This window comes from Bos indicus x Bos taurus, chromosome 29 (genome assembly GCF_003369695.1).
Source record: "Bos indicus x Bos taurus breed Angus x Brahman F1 hybrid chromosome 29, Bos_hybrid_MaternalHap_v2.0, whole genome shotgun sequence".
NCBI lineage: Eukaryota > Metazoa > Chordata > Mammalia > Artiodactyla > Bovidae > Bos > Bos indicus x Bos taurus.
Window position 1 is genome coordinate 27,876,259 of NC_040104.1, and position 16,701 is coordinate 27,892,959.

At 38.5% G+C, this 16,701-nt stretch overlaps 1 protein-coding gene across 3 annotated transcripts in view; it reads left to right on the plus strand.

Moving 5' to 3' along the window:
* The window catches only part of NELL1 (neural EGFL like 1), a 1,041,756-nt gene that overhangs the window by 985,708 nt on the left and 39,347 nt on the right, over positions 1-16,701 (plus strand). For all 3 annotated transcript variants that reach the window (XM_027532215.1, XM_027532213.1, XM_027532214.1), the window contains one exon: positions 9,999-10,192. In XM_027532215.1, the coding sequence (XP_027388016.1) occupies positions 9,999-10,192 (194 nt within the window). The remainder of the gene's footprint in view (positions 1-9,998; positions 10,193-16,701) is intronic.

Sequence of the window (16,701 nt, forward strand, 5' to 3'; positions counted from 1 at the left end):
CTTGTGTCCTTGCCATACGGCTTGGTCAGTTAGTTCCAGATATTTTTGTCCAGTGACCTTGTTATAGGGCTCCACAGAAACCAACTTAGTTTTGGCTTTTATGGTTTTGCCTCCTGTGAGGTTAAAAAAAAAAAAAAGAAAAACACAGAATGACAAATTCAAAATAAACAGAACTTGCCTCTCAAAAGTCTAGGGCAGGGTGGGTTCAAGTTGCCTACTCTTTGCTTTATTTTTTCCTTGACTCTCCCAAAAGCCCTCTAGGTCTTTCCAGAGGATATCCCTTCAAAACAGGAAGCCCAATCTATTTTTACCAATACGTTTATTAGGAGAAGAAATATGAAGAGAGAAAGAAGATGCAAGAGAAGGACTCATCCAAAAAAAGACACCGTGACATCACATTAAGATTTGTTTATCATGTGTTAGTCTTCTCTGTGGATATTGCTCTTCTTGGCATGGTGGCCCAGGTTGCTGTCCTAGGTCAGTGTTGTAACTCTCCCTCCACTGGAACAAAGCTTTTAGAAAAGCTTTCACCCATCCCTGGAAGTCCTGCATGCATGCTCAGTTGTGTCCCACTTTTTGCGACACCATGGACTGAAGCCCGCCAGGCTCCCGTGTCCATGGGATTTTCTACGCAAGAATCCTGGAGTGGGTTCCCATTTCCCTCTCCAGGGGATCTTCCCGACCCAGGGATAGAAGCCATGTCTCTTACATCTCCTGCTACCGCTGAGCCACCAGGGAAGACTTCCTAGAAGGCAGGATCCATAATAAAGAGAGGAGTGAAAGGAGAAGTGAAAGACATGGATGGTCTTTGAATTCTTAGGGCCATAGCCTGAGGCTCTTATTTAGATGAGACCTTATTTGGTGAGAACTGTACTATTGATAATGGGTTTTGGCCATTGATTTCTGTGTAAGTTGCAGAATGTTTCTGATGGTAGATGAAATTACTTTGTAACCTCTCGGTGCCTAGGGCTTTTTCTTGGCATAGAAGAGATAAGAAATTATTTCTCATCTGTCAGCTTTCTTGAGAGAATGATTTGTTAAAGTAGAGAGTTAGTTTTGGTTTTCACCCTGGCTGGATTCCCCACGCATATTTGTCACTAAAGGTAACCTTGCCAATGAAACAGGAAAACCATGCTGTTCCCTTCATTATTTTTCTCTTCAGCACCTGCTTGCACATGTTCATTAGAAGAGGCAAGGGATATTTCAATAAACAGTAAATGTCCAAGAAAATGATTTAATTCTAAGAAGTCCTTTTTTTAATCCTGAAACTGGGTTCTTCCATTCATTTCATCCTGTTCTCCATCTGTCACCAGTCATATTCTAACACTGGAGTTACAAGCTCAGTCCTATGAAGGTGAAAAGTAATCATATAAAGATGAAATGGATAAGAGCATAGAAAGTATTTTACACAAATCCTATAGTTTATTAAAGAGAAAACTGAGACCCCCAAAGGACAAGGGTTGTTCCATCAGATTCAAAGGTAAAACCTGTGTATGCACATTTAAGTAGAGGAGAGACAGTCTAAAAGGTGCTGTGGAAAACACAAAGATAAGTAAGACCAGAATATTACTCCTGAATGAATAAGGAAGATAGAAAAGTATGTTCCCAGCTAATCATACAAGGTAACATAAAGGACATACTGGTAACATAAAAGTCAAGGGCATGCAGTTTATTCTTTTCAGTTGAGGGTGAAATTTTGTTAAGGAGATTAAGCCACACAATAAATATAACAATAGAATGTATACAGACCAGTGTTAGGCGTTTTAGTAATCTGTAAAAACATCACTGTTCTACTGCTGGCATCAAATTCAGCTCTATCACAACCCTCCCTCCCACCTAGAAGCAGATGTGTAAAAACATATAAATCTAGGGTTGTCAGCATCAATACTGTAGCCTCTCATTGCAGTAAAATTCTCTTTGGTTAGTAAGTATTTCAATAGTTATAGATTTTTTATTTATTCTCCCCACTGGTCAGAATTGTATTGATTTTAAACAGATGTAATCACTAGTTAAAGAAGCGTGATTTGTTCATGGCAGAAAGCAGGCTACTTTGGTTAATTTAGAAGGTTACTCTGCTTGTATTCTACTCTTGTTTTCCTACCTAGAAGGAACTGTTTTCTTCATATGCAGTAGAACACCCAAATTTGCACACTCTGTAAAAAATAAAATGTAGTCAGTGACCATGGGAGTTTATAGAGTGTCAGAAAACTATATTCTTTTGATATTAGTCACCTAATACAACACATTTTTGATTAGGGCTCAGAAAGAACTTGGAGTGCTAGCATTTCTGGGTTTGGCTGGCCAAAGTACTGATCAAATCCATGAGAATTTATGTGAGAGTTCAGAATTCAAGTAGAAATCCCTCAGTAAACAGATGAAGTTGTGAGCTGGCTGCATAGTAAGAGCTCAGGTTTATTAGGCTAGTGGAATCCATGAGATAAACTCCAGGAGAGAAAAAAATAATACAAACAAGAATAGCAGCTAGTCATTTCTGAACAATTACTAAATGGTAAGCATTGTATTACCTTCTTACTCAAATTACCAGTTATCCCAGGGTGTATTTTTGTACCCACCCTTTTCAAATGATGAGACCAAGGCTCAGAGATGTTAGATAAATTTTCCAGGTGTTGGGTAAATTGTAGGGATGGGAGTGGGGTGCAGTTGGCTTATGTGTCCCCCTTTGCCTAGAACTTTCCCAGTTTTATCACCAAAAGTCACCTATCTCAGAGACGCTGTCCACTCCCAGTCCCAGGCACAATGGGGACAACAGGTCATGTTAACTTGCACGTACTGATGCTGAATTTCAACACTTAAGCTTTAAATTGGTGTCTTATACTGCGTCCACTGAGGAGAAAGAGAACAAAAGACCAGAGATGGAACTTTGGAAAATGGTAATAACTTTAAAACTGGGAAAAGACTGTAAGGTTTATACTTACAGACCTATGTCTGTATCCTTTGCCCGTTTTATCCCAGTCTCTAATACTCCGTCTAGGACAGAGAAGACGCTCAACGAATATGATATGTGTAATTAGTTGAATGATTAACGACTGATTGTTAGCGATTGGATGAATGAAGAGGTAAGAGGATGAATAAGGCAACATCATATCCCACAAGGATCAGGAGAGAGCTCAAATTAAAATCATCAATAACAATATTTAAGTAAAGAGCAATGCTTTTGCAAACTAATGGTCATGGGAACCTTCAGGTTTAGGCTTTGAAGAGGGTCACATGGAAGCTTGCTGCTGGTTGTAAACACCAGGAACAAGACCTGGATTTAAAAGAGTGAGTCATCACAAGATGTTCTTTTTTTCTCCTCATAGAGTCAGCTCAGTTAAAGGAAAAGAGGGAGCCTCATTAGAGAATAATGCAATTACACACTGAGCAATAAGAAATACCATAGTGACAGTTTTTTTTTTTTTTTTCTCTATCTCAAGAAAGGTTAGAGACTGGAACTATAGAGATTGAAGAGTTAACGCTGGAGGGACATCGGAACTTCTTAAGAGACACATGATAGCATCTCAAATAGGCAAAATTATAGCTCAACGATATCTTCTTTCTGTCTTTACATTTCAGGCTGAACACCTCGTTTCATTCAATTGAGATGAGTTGGAGCCCGTTGCTATGCTGGTGTTCTCTCTTCTGATGTGTCCCGAGTATCTCAGCACCACTCTTAATAGTCTGAGCTCTATGGGGAACATGTTATCAAAGTATGATGTGACTGGCACACAGGGAACATGGCGGTCGCTTCTCTTGTCTGGGCCTGAAACTTCCTATGCTTAAATCTCATTAGCCTTATATTTTGCAGACCATCTCAGACCTCAGATTTCCTCAGTTTTCTTTCCTTATTTTGCTGATGTGCAGTGTTTACATTTTCCCTGGTAGCTTTCTCTCTGCCACTGCAAGAGAAGCGGTGCTGCTTTTGCTATGGGAGAGGCTTCTGCGCTCTATCTTGTCTATCACTAATAAGCCCTCAAGCTCCGTTCTCATTTCCAAACTACTAATGTCTGGTAACGATTTCCAAGTCAGAACACACACAGCTGGCTATTCAAACCCCAGGTTAAATTTTGTTTTCTGACACATCAGATGTGTTTTCTGACACATCACCTGTTTGGAATTTGAAAGTAAGTCAAAATGCATTGCAGTAGTTATTCAAGGAAGAAGACAGGGTAATGACAAAGGTCATTCCTCTGACTTAATGCTACCAAACCATTGGAAAAAAATATTTCCCTTGATCTCTGAAATCAACTTGTAAAGTTTCAGCTCCTGAAGCAGGTACCATTACAGTTGTTATACTATTAAAACTTCCACAGAGCCTTTTTTTTTTTTTTTGGAAAGCCAGGAAAATTGTTTGGGGCTAGTTTAGGATTGGTTTGATTGCTACGGATATAAACGTCTCTGAAGAGTTTTTTTTTTTTTTTTTTTCCCCAAGTGCAGGTAACATAAGAACTTCAAATTAAAGAACAAAGCAGACTGTCTAGGCACAACTAGATTTTTTAAAGCAAAATTAAGTACAATAATAACAACTTTCAGAAATTATGAAACTGTCAATGCAGGAAAATTAGTTCTAATGTAGGCTTAGCCATGGGATTTTATTAAAAATGTTCTCATACTAGCATTCAGTTCAGTTCAGTTGCTCAGTCGTGTCCAACTCTTTGCGACCCCATGAATCGCAGCACGCCAGGCCTCCCTGTCCATCACCAACTCCCGGAGTCCACCCAAACCCATGTCCATCAAGTCAGTGATGCCATCCAACCATCTCATCCTCTGTCATCCCCTTCTCCTGCCCTCAATCTTTCCCAGCATCAGGGTCTTTTCAAATGAGTCAGCTCTTCGCATCAGGTGGCCAAAGTATTGGAGTTTCAGCATGGAGCATTTTAAATAATGAATTTACAGGGAGAAACAAAAGGAAATCACAGACAGACATTACTTAGAATAAGGAAAAAAAAACACAAGTACATTTTAATGATTATAGATTTGTGTATGGAATATTTTGCCTGATTTTCATTTCATTGCCTCTTTGTCATTGGAGGCCTGTCTGATGATTTGGGTAAGTATCATGGGTGACTGTCTTTGTGTTTGCTCAGCAGAGAACAACAGTTGCAATATGTAAATAGGGTGCCTCTTTCCTTTGGATGCCTTGGGATATGTATAATAGATTAAGTTGGCTTTGTGCAGAGCAAACAGGTCTGTATTACCAAGAATATGAATAATGTCAGTTTCCATAATTGCTAACATCTGGCTTTCCATAAATCTGTTAAATTGCATGGAAGCAGAATTAGATTTCTGTGTCATAAGTAAAGCAATTACATGGAACTCTGTAGGCAATATGGTCCTATATTCAACTGTGAAATCCTTTCATTCTGGAGCAGTGAAAGCAAATCCAGGTTTTGCACCCTGCTTTTATTGTGAACCCCTAGGTGTGTTCATCTTTTTGCTCAGGTTTCTTAATTTACGAGAGGAAAACACTGCCAATATGTTTGTAACTTTCTTAAATGCAAAATAACCAAATGTTAAAAAAGCATGTTCTAGCCGGGCATTAACTGCCAATTTAGAGAGTATTTTTGAGGAGACCATAAGTTAAAGATCCTTTTGTTGCCATTGTAGATCTGTTGAAATTAATCTTCCAGACAGTTCCTGGGGTGATTTGTTGATGGGTCTTTCTCTGCCATTGTTCCCTTAAGCATTTGAAAGGAAACTGGGATATGGAGGGAAGAGGAAAGGTGGCTTTCCTATTTCAGTGTGGTTACTGCTTTCTGTATTATTGTATTTTGAACTAGACCCAAGACCTTTCCCAGATGAAAAGTCAACAATAAGATGCGTTCCCTGAAGAGAAGGGTTGTGGTTATGCCTCATGCTTATCGAACACCCCAAACACTAACTTTTGGCGAAGCAGTCTTTTATAGTCATATTGGTCTGTAAAATTCCTGGATTTAGGTAAGTTAAATGGACTTCCCAGGTGGTGAGGTGGTAAAGAATTCGACTGCCAATGTAGGAGATGCAGATTCAATCCCTGTGTTGGAAAGATCCCCTGGAGGAGGAAATGGCAACCCACTCCAGTACTCTTGCCTGGAAGTTAAATAAATACATTGCACATCCAAAGTATATTCTTTTGCACTTCCTAATGAGAAAAAGGAAAAAGATTTAGTTTTTGCCCTTAATGAGTTCACCATCTACCTATGGAACCATGGATATATTAAACATATAACTCCAAAGAGATGAATGCAAGGATACAGAGCAAGGTACAGAGAAACTAAAATGCCAGTAGTGACCGTCCTACAGAATGAGGGATGGTGATGCTTGATCTGGATTTTGAAGAATGCATGAGAGTAAAGATAGCACACAGGAAAGGGAAAAGTTTACCTTTTCAATTAATTTACACCCCACCCATTACATGTACACTAAGAAACAGAGATAAGGAGGGGCAGAGGAGGAATCCCATAATTAGAAAAGGCATGTTCCAAGACACAGCCAGAGGAAACATCATGGCCTGTTTGTGGGTCACCCATTGCTTTTGAAGAGAAAGGGGAAGGGACAGAAGGTAACAACTGAAGTGCCAAATCAAGGGTTATGTGTATACTAGGAGATTGAATGTTCTATTAGAAGCATCAGAGATCCATGGAGATGTGGCAGAGAAATGACATGAACAGGTTTGGTTTTTAATACAACACCCCTACCCTGTAGAGGTATTTACAGCAATGATTCTCTGGCAGAACAGAGCCCAGATGTCTAGATCCTAAATTACACCAATTAAGCCCATTTCTAGTGGTGAACCACCACTAGAAAACATCAGTACTTTTATTTTTTTTTTAATTTTATTTTATTTTTAAATTTTACATAATTGTATTAGTTTTGCCAAATATCAAAATGAATCCGCCACAGGTATACATGTGTTCCCCATCCTGAACCCTCCTCCCTCCTCCCTCCCCATACCATCCCTCTGGGTCATCCCAGTGCACTAGCCCCAAGCATCCAGTATCGTGCATCGAACCTGGACTGGAAAGCTCTCCAAACATTTATATTTTGCCCACAATCAAAAAATCACTGAATTAGAGTGAAAAGTAGCTGGAGTCAGTATAGACCAGCTAGGAGGCTAATGCAATAGTCCTGGTGAGCTATATGAAAATCAGAATTGAGTTCAAAGAAACCTGAGTTTTATTTTTATGATTATATAAGTGATGAGCTAGCTAGCTATCATCAATTTACTCTCTATCTGTATCTCCAGACTTACAAACCAGATTATAAATGTGATGAGAGAAGTATAAGATACTGTTTTGTTACTTTCAGCAAAAATATAGGAGTGAGAATAATGCAAAAAATATCACTTTAGTATTGTTCCAAGATAGCATATATCTATACAGTAAACCATGTACTATTAACTATCATTGCAATGAGTGTTCAGAGAGGGTGAATAATCACTCTAAACTGTAATGATATTGGAAGATACTTAACTGAGGAGGTAGGGCTTGCCGTTGTTCTTAATCATTTATCTTCATTAAATAAACAAATATTTTTAAGTACTTATTATGTTATCTATGTTTCTACCTTCAAAAGACTATAGAGTAGGTGGATATGGTTTTATACAGTTGATAATTGAAGGTCAGAAAGAGTAAATAACGTGACCAAGGATACACAGTGTAATGTACAAAATGACCAGTACATAATCACCAATTAATTGGAAGAGTTTAATTTCAAACATGTGTGACCCGACTCCTGCATTCATTGCTACTTTTTGTTGGGAAGAATTAGAGGAAAAAGACTAGGAAGATGAGAGAGGCTTCTAGGCAGGAGCACCATAGGGTCATACATGTTACCCAGGAGTAATGAAGAAGTAATTAAGGTCTGATGTAGTTGACTTGGAATCTAGATAGCATAATTTAGGATCATTTCCACAAATGTCAAAGGAGGAATAATTATTCATTAAGTCAGTGTTTTGACTGAGGCTACAATTGGTAGAACAAAGATAAAAAAAATCTTATAATGAACTAGTTTCTAGAAGTATGATTGGAATTCCTTAACATCTTCCACTTTGCACTGTGGCTATAAAGCCAAGTTTTATACCAATATAGTGCATATAGTCAGTAAGGGAAGATAGGTCATTGTTTCTGATTGTTATTAAAGTCACTAGAGTTTTAAAGTTCTAGCAAACTAATTATACCATATTCTCTGAATTTCAACTAAAAATGCTGAAAAGGGACCATACAAGATTTTATCCTTGAAAAAGAATTACAATGTCTAGAGGGCAAATTAGTTGAAAGTAGATAAAACCACAGACTACTCTAGTATGCTTAAAGAAGACTTTAGGAATTGAGTTGGCACAGTTTAGTGGAAAGAGCTGTAGTATACCTGTTGTAAGACCCAACACAGTCTTTGCTCTAAGACATACCAGCGGTGTGACCACTTAGCCATCTCTGTAACTTAGTCCTTCTTTTGTAGACTGAAAATAACTATTTCCATCCTGCAATTATATGACATGACTTGTGAAAAAGAACTCTGAAAAACTTTGTATATATATATATATACACACACACACACACACACACACACACTCACACACTCACACATAAAATAATAGCAGTAAAATTGATTTTATGTCTCTGAGCACATTTTTACTTTGAGTACTTAAGGGGGAAATGCCACTTATAATCACTTTTTTGTGTGCAGCTTAGTTCCCTAATTCTTAAAAAAATGCCTACAATTAAGATGGATTTTAGTGTGAAGAGTAAGTTAACTTATACTGTTATTCTCACCTGCGGTAGGAGTCACGCCTACAATTAGTAGCCTACTGCCAGTTTTCTATATACTGCTGTGTTCCTCCACATCACTTTCATGAGGACAGTGTCTTTAAGTCACTGTCAACATTTATAGCACCAGTGTGCAAAAAACCCTGGTGCCGAGCAGACTTTTGGTTAAAATATGTTGAAATCAACATTGTCATCTGAAAGATATTTGAAGGGCTTGGCAGTAGATTAATCAATGGAGAAGACAAATGACCTGATAGACAAATGGCTAATGTTTTCAAATACAAATACTTTAAAGATTGTCATAAGAAAAATCAAGCAGACTTTCCTTGAGTGATTTCAGAACTGGTACCTAAGTAGAAGTTTCTAAATAATATATTTTATTTCCATTTAATGAAGACATTTCTGAAAGAGTTATTCAAAGATGAAATTTGCTGGCTTGTGAAGGAATAAGTTCAGGAAAAGGACTCCAACAAGGGATGTATAGCAATCTGTTTGAGATGCTAAGGTCACCAGAGCTCTGAATGTCAACGAGGGCTACTGGATTTGTTTTTCTTCCATACTTGACTGTCAATGAAAAACAGCAAAATATATGGTGTCTTTCATCAGAATTCATGCCATACCTCAACTGTAGCCTCAAGATGTTTTCTTGTGTGAGCAAAATTGCTGCTAGTCATTAAGGAGGTGAGTTTTTGATTAGGCAAGGCATCCTTTAAGAATTATTTCCTTTTCTTTCAACGTTGGCCCCAGGATCTGGGGGCAGTCTAATTGGCTCAGGATTGCCCTCGTTGCTCACTTGTTCCTCCTCAGTGGCTCATCTATTCACAACTTTTCTAAACGACCCAGATCTCAATGGGGTGTCTCCACACTGTTAATGAATTAGCAGTATTTATTGCCTCTGGATGGTATAGTTCTTGAGGATCTCCTAAAACCAGTTCAGGGTTCCTACTGAATAATTCAGTAATTAGAGTCTGACAGCTATGGGTTTGAGTCCCAGACTGGCCACTTATTAGCTATATGACAGTGGGCATGCTATTTAACTTACAGGAGCCTCAGCTCCATCATTTCCCAACTAGAGATAAGAACAGATTGTCCTACACAGAGCTACTTTGCAGAGTAAAGGAGATAAGGCATGTGAACAGCTTGGCGCAGTACTTGACACAAAGCAAACAATGATGTTAACTAGTGCTACAGTCAGTGATTGACTTTCTAATAATCATCTTGGCTAGAGTCTAAAGCTCCCTGCTTTCTCTCTTGCAGACATTGATGAATGTGCCTTAAGAACCCATACCTGTTGGAATGATTCTGCTTGCATCAACCTGGCAGGGGGCTTTGACTGCCTCTGTCCCTCTGGGCCCTCCTGCTCTGGTGACTGCCCCCATGAAGGAGGGCTGAAGCGCAACGGGCAGGTGTGGACTCTGAAAGAAGACAGGTGTTCAGTCTGTTCCTGCAAGGTGAGGCTGGTGTGGTGCACTGGAAACTGTCACTGTTCTTTCCTTCCCCCTCTGCTCTCCCTCCCCATCTGTTTCCACCCAGTTGTTGGTTCACAGGTCTCCTATGGTTCCTGAAAAGGATTCTGTTCTAATCCCCACTACAGCTAATGATGATGCTGGGTGGCAGGCAGACTTGCTGGGAATGAGGTGAGGTGTCGGGGTTGCAAAGAGACTGCTGAACACAGGGGGAGCAGAGCAGAGAAGCCAGTGAGTCCCCCTACTGAGAGCCGGCAGTGCCTTTAAGGTTGGTTGGGTGAGAGCTTTAATGAGCCGTCATCTCCTACTTTTACAGTCTTACTGATTAAACCTTCTCTTTCCCTGAAATGATGACCTGCATGAACTTGCTCACTCTTCTGGTGACATCATCCAGAAAGCAAGGCTCAGAGGCTTGTAGTGGCCAGAGACAGGTGAACCTCTGACACATTGTGAACACAGGATGATGAAAGTACGAGGCTGTCTGGTAAATGATGTCTTTTTGTTGTGCTCAGTGCTGAGTAATTCCTTACATTAAGTTGTTTGGAAGTGAGTTTAATGCTTATGAAAATAAATTTCTGTCATCGACTAGTTTTGCATTATGCTCTGCAAAGTGGGCCTATTAAAGTGTTTGATTCCTTTGTGCTTTCTTTTATTGATCTTGCCTATTCAGTTTCCTTTGATATTACATTTTCTGTAGCTCTTACATTGTATTTTTATGTCTGTTTGAATGACACTGTTTACTCTTTGGCTTTATGGGCATGGGAACTGTGAGAAGTTACTTCCTCAGTAGCCTTGTAGAGAGCTGGTCTCCTGATGAACTCAGCGTGCTTCCTGGAAACAGAGTAGAAATGAACTTTGAAGTCACCCAGTTCATTCACCTGCCTTCAAGTCTGTCACAGCTCCAGACCTGGAGGCACATATTTAGGAAAGCTGTATTACTAAGTGTTTTTTTGTTTGTTTGTTTGTTTTTGGCTGTGAGGCTTGCAGGATTTTTTTTCCCATTTGTTTATTTTTAAACTTTACAATATTATATTGGTTTTGTCATATATCAAAATGAATCCGCCATGGGTATATATGTGTTCCCCATCCTGAACCCTCCTCCCTCCTCCCTCCTCCCTCCTCCCTCCCCATACCATCCCTCTGGGTCGTCCCAGTGCACCAGCCCCAAGCATCTAGTATCGTGCCTCGAACCTGGACTGGCGACTTGTTTCCTATATGATGTTATACATGTTTCAATGCCATTCTCCCAAATCATCCCACCCTCTCCCTCTCCCACAGAGTCCAAAAGACTGTTCCATACATCAGTGTCTCTTTTGCTGTCTCGTATACAGGGTTATCATTACCGTCTTTCTAAATTTCATATATATGCGTTAGCATACTGTATTGGTGTTTTTCTTTCTGGCTTACTTCACTCTGTATAATAGGCTCCAGTTTCATCCACCTCATTAGAACTGATTCAAATGTATTCTTTTTAGTGGCTGAGTAATACTCCATTGTGTATATGTACCACAGCTTTCCTATCCATTCATCTGCTGATGGACATCTAGGTTGCTTCCATGTCCTGGCTATTATAAACAGTGCTGTGATGATCATTGGGGTACACGTGTTTCTTTCAATTCTGGTTTCCTCAGTGTGTATGCCCAGCAGTAGGATTGCTGGATCATAAGGCAGTTCTATTTCCAGTTTTTTAAGGAATCTCCACACTGTTCTCCATAGTGGCTGTACTAGTTTGCATTCCCACCAACAGTGTAAGAGGGTTCCCTTTTCTCCACACCCTCTCCAGCATTTATTGCTTGTAGACTTTTGGATTGCAGCCATTCTGACTGGTGTGAAATGGTACCTCATAGTGGTTTTGATTTGCATTTCTCTGATAATGAGTGGTGTTGAGCATCTTTTCATGTGTTTGTTAGCCATCTGTATGTCTTCTTTGGAGAAATGTCTATTTAGTTCTTTGGCCCATTTTTTGATTGGGTCATTTATTTTTCTGGAATTGAGCTGTAGGAGTTGCTTCTATATTTTTGAGATTAGTTGTTTGTCAGTTGCTTCATTTGCTATTATTTTCTCCCATTCTGAAGGCTGTCTTTTCACCTTGCTTATAGTTTCCTTTGTTGTGCAGAAGCTTTTAAGGTTAATTAGGTCCCATTTGTTTATTTTTGCTTTTATTTCCAATATTCTGGGAGGTGGGTCATAGAGGATCCTGCTGTGATGTATGTCAGAGAGTGTTTTGCCTATGTTCTCCTCTAGGAGTTTTATCATTTCTGGTCTTAGGTTTAGATCTTTAATCCATTTTGAGTTTATTTTTGTGTATGGTGTTAGAAAGTGTTCTAGTTTCATTCTTTTACAAGTGGTTGACCAGTTTTCCCAGCACCACTTGTTAAAGAGATTGTCTTTAATCCATTGTATATTCTTGCCTCCTTTGTCAAAGATAAGGTGTCCACAGGTGCATGGATTTATTTCTGGGCTTTCTATTTTGTTCCATTGATCAATATTTCTGTCTTTGTGCCAGTACCATACTGTCTTGATAACTGTGGCTTTGTAATAGAGCCTGAAGTCAGGCAGATTGATTCCTCCTGTTCCATTCTTCTTTATCAAGATTGCTTTGGCTATTCGAGGTTTTTTGTATTTCCATACAAATTGTGAAATTATTTATTCTAGCTCTGTAAAGAATACCATTGGTAGCTTGATAGGGATTGCATTGAATCTATAAATTGCTTTGGGTAGTATACTCAATTTCACTATATTGATTCTTCCAATCCATGAACATGGTATATTTCTCCATCTATTAGTGTCCTCTTTGATTTCTTTCACCAGTGTTTTATAGTTTTCTATATATAGGTCTTTAGTTTCTTTAGGTAGATATATTCCTAAGTATTTTATTCTTTTCATTGCAATGGTGAATGGAATTGTTTCCTTAATTTCTCTTTCTATTTTCTCATTATTAGTGTATAGGAATGCAAGGGATTTCTGTGTGTTGATTTTATATCCTGCAACTTTACCGTGTTCATTGATTAATCCTAGTAATTTTCTGGTGGAGTCTTTAGGGTTTTCTATGTAGAGGATCATGTCATCTGCAAACAGTGAGAGTTTTACTTCTTCTTTTCCAATTTGGATTCCTTTTATTTCTTTTTCTGCTCTGATTGCTGTGGCCAAAACTTCCAAAACCATGTTGAATAGTAATGGTGAAAGTGGGCACCCTTGTCTTGTTCCTTACTTTAGGGGAAATGCTTTTAATTTTTCACCATTGAGGATAATGTTGGCTATGGGTCTGTCATATATAGCTTTTATTATGTTGAGGTATGTTCCTTCTATTCCTGCTTTCTGGAGAGTTTTTATCATAAATGGATGTTGAATTTTGTCAAAGGCTTTCTCTGCATCTATTGAGATAATCATATGGTTTTTATTTTTCAATTTGTTAATGTGGTGTATTACATTGATTGATTTGCAGATATTGAAGAATCCTTGCACCCCTGGGATAAAGTCCACTTGGTCATGGTGTATGATCTTTTTAATGTGTTGTTGGATTCTGATTGCTAGAATTTTGTTAAGGATTTTTGCGTCTATGTTCATCAGTGATATTGGCCTGTAGTTTTCTTTTTTTGTGGGATCTTTGTCAGGTTTTGGTATTAGGGTGATGGTGGCCTCATAGAATGAGTTTGGAAGTTTACCTTCCTCTGCAATTTTCTGGAAGAGTTTGAGCAGGATAGGTGTTAGCTCTTCTCTAAATTTTTGGTAGAATTCAGCTGTGAAGCCGTCTGGACCTGGGCTTTTGTTTGCTGGAAGATTTTTGATTACAGTTTCAATTTCCGTGCTTGTGATGGGTCTGTTAAGCTTTTCTATTTCTTCCTGGTCGAGTTTTGGAAAGTTGTACTTTTCTAAGAATTTGTCCATTTCTTCCTCGTTGTCCATTTTATTGGCATATAATTGTAGATAGTAGTCTCTTACGATCCTTTGTATTTCTGTGTTGTCTGTTGTGATCTTTCCATGTTCATTTCTAATTTTATTGATTTGATTTTTCTCCCTTTGTGTCTTGATGAGTCTGGCTAATGGTTTCTCAATTTTATTTATCCTTTCAAAGAACCAGCTTTTGGCTTTGTTGATTTTTGCTATGGTCTCTTTTGTTTCTTTTGCATTTCTTTCTGCCCTAATTTTTAAGATTTCTTTCCTTCTACTAACCCTGGGGTTCTTCATTTCTTCCTTTTCTAGTTGCTTTAGGTGTAGAGTTAGGTTATTTATTTGACTTTTTCTTGTTTCTTGAGGTATGCCTGTATTGCTATGAACTTCCCCCTTAGGACTGCTTTTACAGTGTCCTACAGGTTTTGGGTTGTTGTGTTTTCATTTTCATTTGTTTCTATGCAAATTTTGATTTCTTTTTTGATTTCTTCTGTGATTTGCAGGTTATTCAGCAGCGTGTTGTTCAGCCTCCATATGTTGGAATTTTTAATAGTTTTTCTCCTGTAATTGAGATCTAATCTTACTGCATTGTGGTCAGAAAAGATGCTTGGAATGATTTCAAATTTTTTTAATTTACCAAGGCTAGATTTATGGCCCAGGATGTGATCTATCCTGGAGAAGGTTCTGTGTGCACTTGGAAAAGGTGAAATTCATTGTTTTGGGGTGAAATGTCCTGTAGATATCAATTAGGTCTAACTGGTCTATTGTATCGTTTAAAGTTTGTGTTTCCTTGTTAATTTTCTGTTTAGTTGATCTATCCATAGGTGTGAGTGGGGTATTAAAGTCTCCCACTATTACTGTGTTATTGTTAATTTCTCCTTTCATACTTGTTAGCATACTGCGGTGCTCCCACGTTGGGTGCATATATATTTGTAATTGTTATATCTTCATCTTGGATTGATCCTTTCATCATTATGTAGTGACCTTCTTTGTCTTTTTTCACAGCCTTTGTTTTAAAGTCTATTTTATCTGATATGAGTATTGCTACTCCTGCTTTCTTTTGGTCCCTATTTGCATGGAAAATCTCTTTCCAGCCCTTCACTTTCAGTCTGTATGTGTCCCCTGTTTTGAGGTGGGTCTCTTGTAGACAACATATGTAGGGGTCTTGTTTTTGTATCCATTCAGCCAGTCTTTGTCTTTTGGTTGGGGCATTCAACCCATTTACATTTAAGGTAATTATTGATAAGTATGATCCTGTTGCCATTTACTTTATTGTTTTGGGTTTGAGTTTACACACTCATTTTGTGTTTCCTGTCTAGAGAATATCCTTTAGTATTTGTTGGAGAACTGGTTTGGTGGTGCTGAATTCTCTCAGCTTCTGCTTGTCTGTAAAGCTTTTGATTGATTTCTCCTTCATATTTGAATGAGATCCTTGCTGGGTACAGTAATCTGGGCTGTAGGTTATTTTCTTTCATCACTTTGAGTATGTCTTGCCATTCCCTCCTGGCTTGAAGAATTTCTATTGAAAGATCAGCTGTTAGCCTTATGGGAATTCCCTTGTGTGTTATTTGTTGTTTTTCCCTTGATGCTTTTAATATTTGTTCTTTGTGTTTGATCTTTGTTAATTTGATTAATATGTGTCTTGGGGTGTTTTGCCTTCGGTTTATCCTGTTTGGTACTCTCTGGGTTTCTTGGACTTGGGTGATTATTTCCTTCCCCATTTTAGGGAAGTTTTCAACCATTATCTCCTCAAGTATTTTCTCATGGTCTTTCTTTTTGTCTTCTTCTTTCTGGGACTCCTATGATTCAAATGTTGTAGCGTTTAATATTGTCCTGGAGGTCTCTGAGATTGTCCTCATTTCTTTTAATTCGTTTTTCTTTTTTCCTTTCTGATTCATTTATTTCTACCATTCTATCTCCTAATTCATTAATCCTATCTTCTGCCTCTGCTATTCTACTATTTGTTGCCTCCAGAGTGTTTTTGATCTCATTTATTGCATTATTCTGGAGAAGGAAATGGCAACCCACTCCAGTGTTCTTGCCTGGAGAATCCCAGGGATGGGGGAGCCAGGTGGGCTGCCGTCTATGGGGTCGCACAGAGTCGGACAGCAGCATTGCATTATTCATTATATATTGACTCTTTTTTATTTCTTCTAGGTCCTTGTTAAACCTTTCTTGCATCTTCTCAATCCTTGTCTCCAGGCTATTTATCTGTGATTCCATTTTGATTTCAAGATTTTGGATCAATTTCACTATCATTATTCAGAATTCTTTATCAGGTAGATTCCCTATCTCTTCCTCTTTGGTTTGGTTTGGTGGGCATTTATCCTGTTTCTTTACCTGCTGGGTATTCCTCTGTCTCTTCATCTTGTTTATATTGCTGAGTTTGGGGTGTCCTTTCTGTATTCTGGCAGTTTGTGGAGTTCTCTTTATTGTGAAGTTTCCTCACTGTGTGTGGGTTTGTACAGGTGGCTTGTCAAGGTTTCTTGGTTAGGGAAGCTTGTGTCAGTGTTCTGGTGGGTGGAGCTGTATTTCTTCTCTCTGGAGTGCAATGAAGTGTCCAGTAATGAGTTATGAGATGTCTAGGGTTTTATAGTAACTTT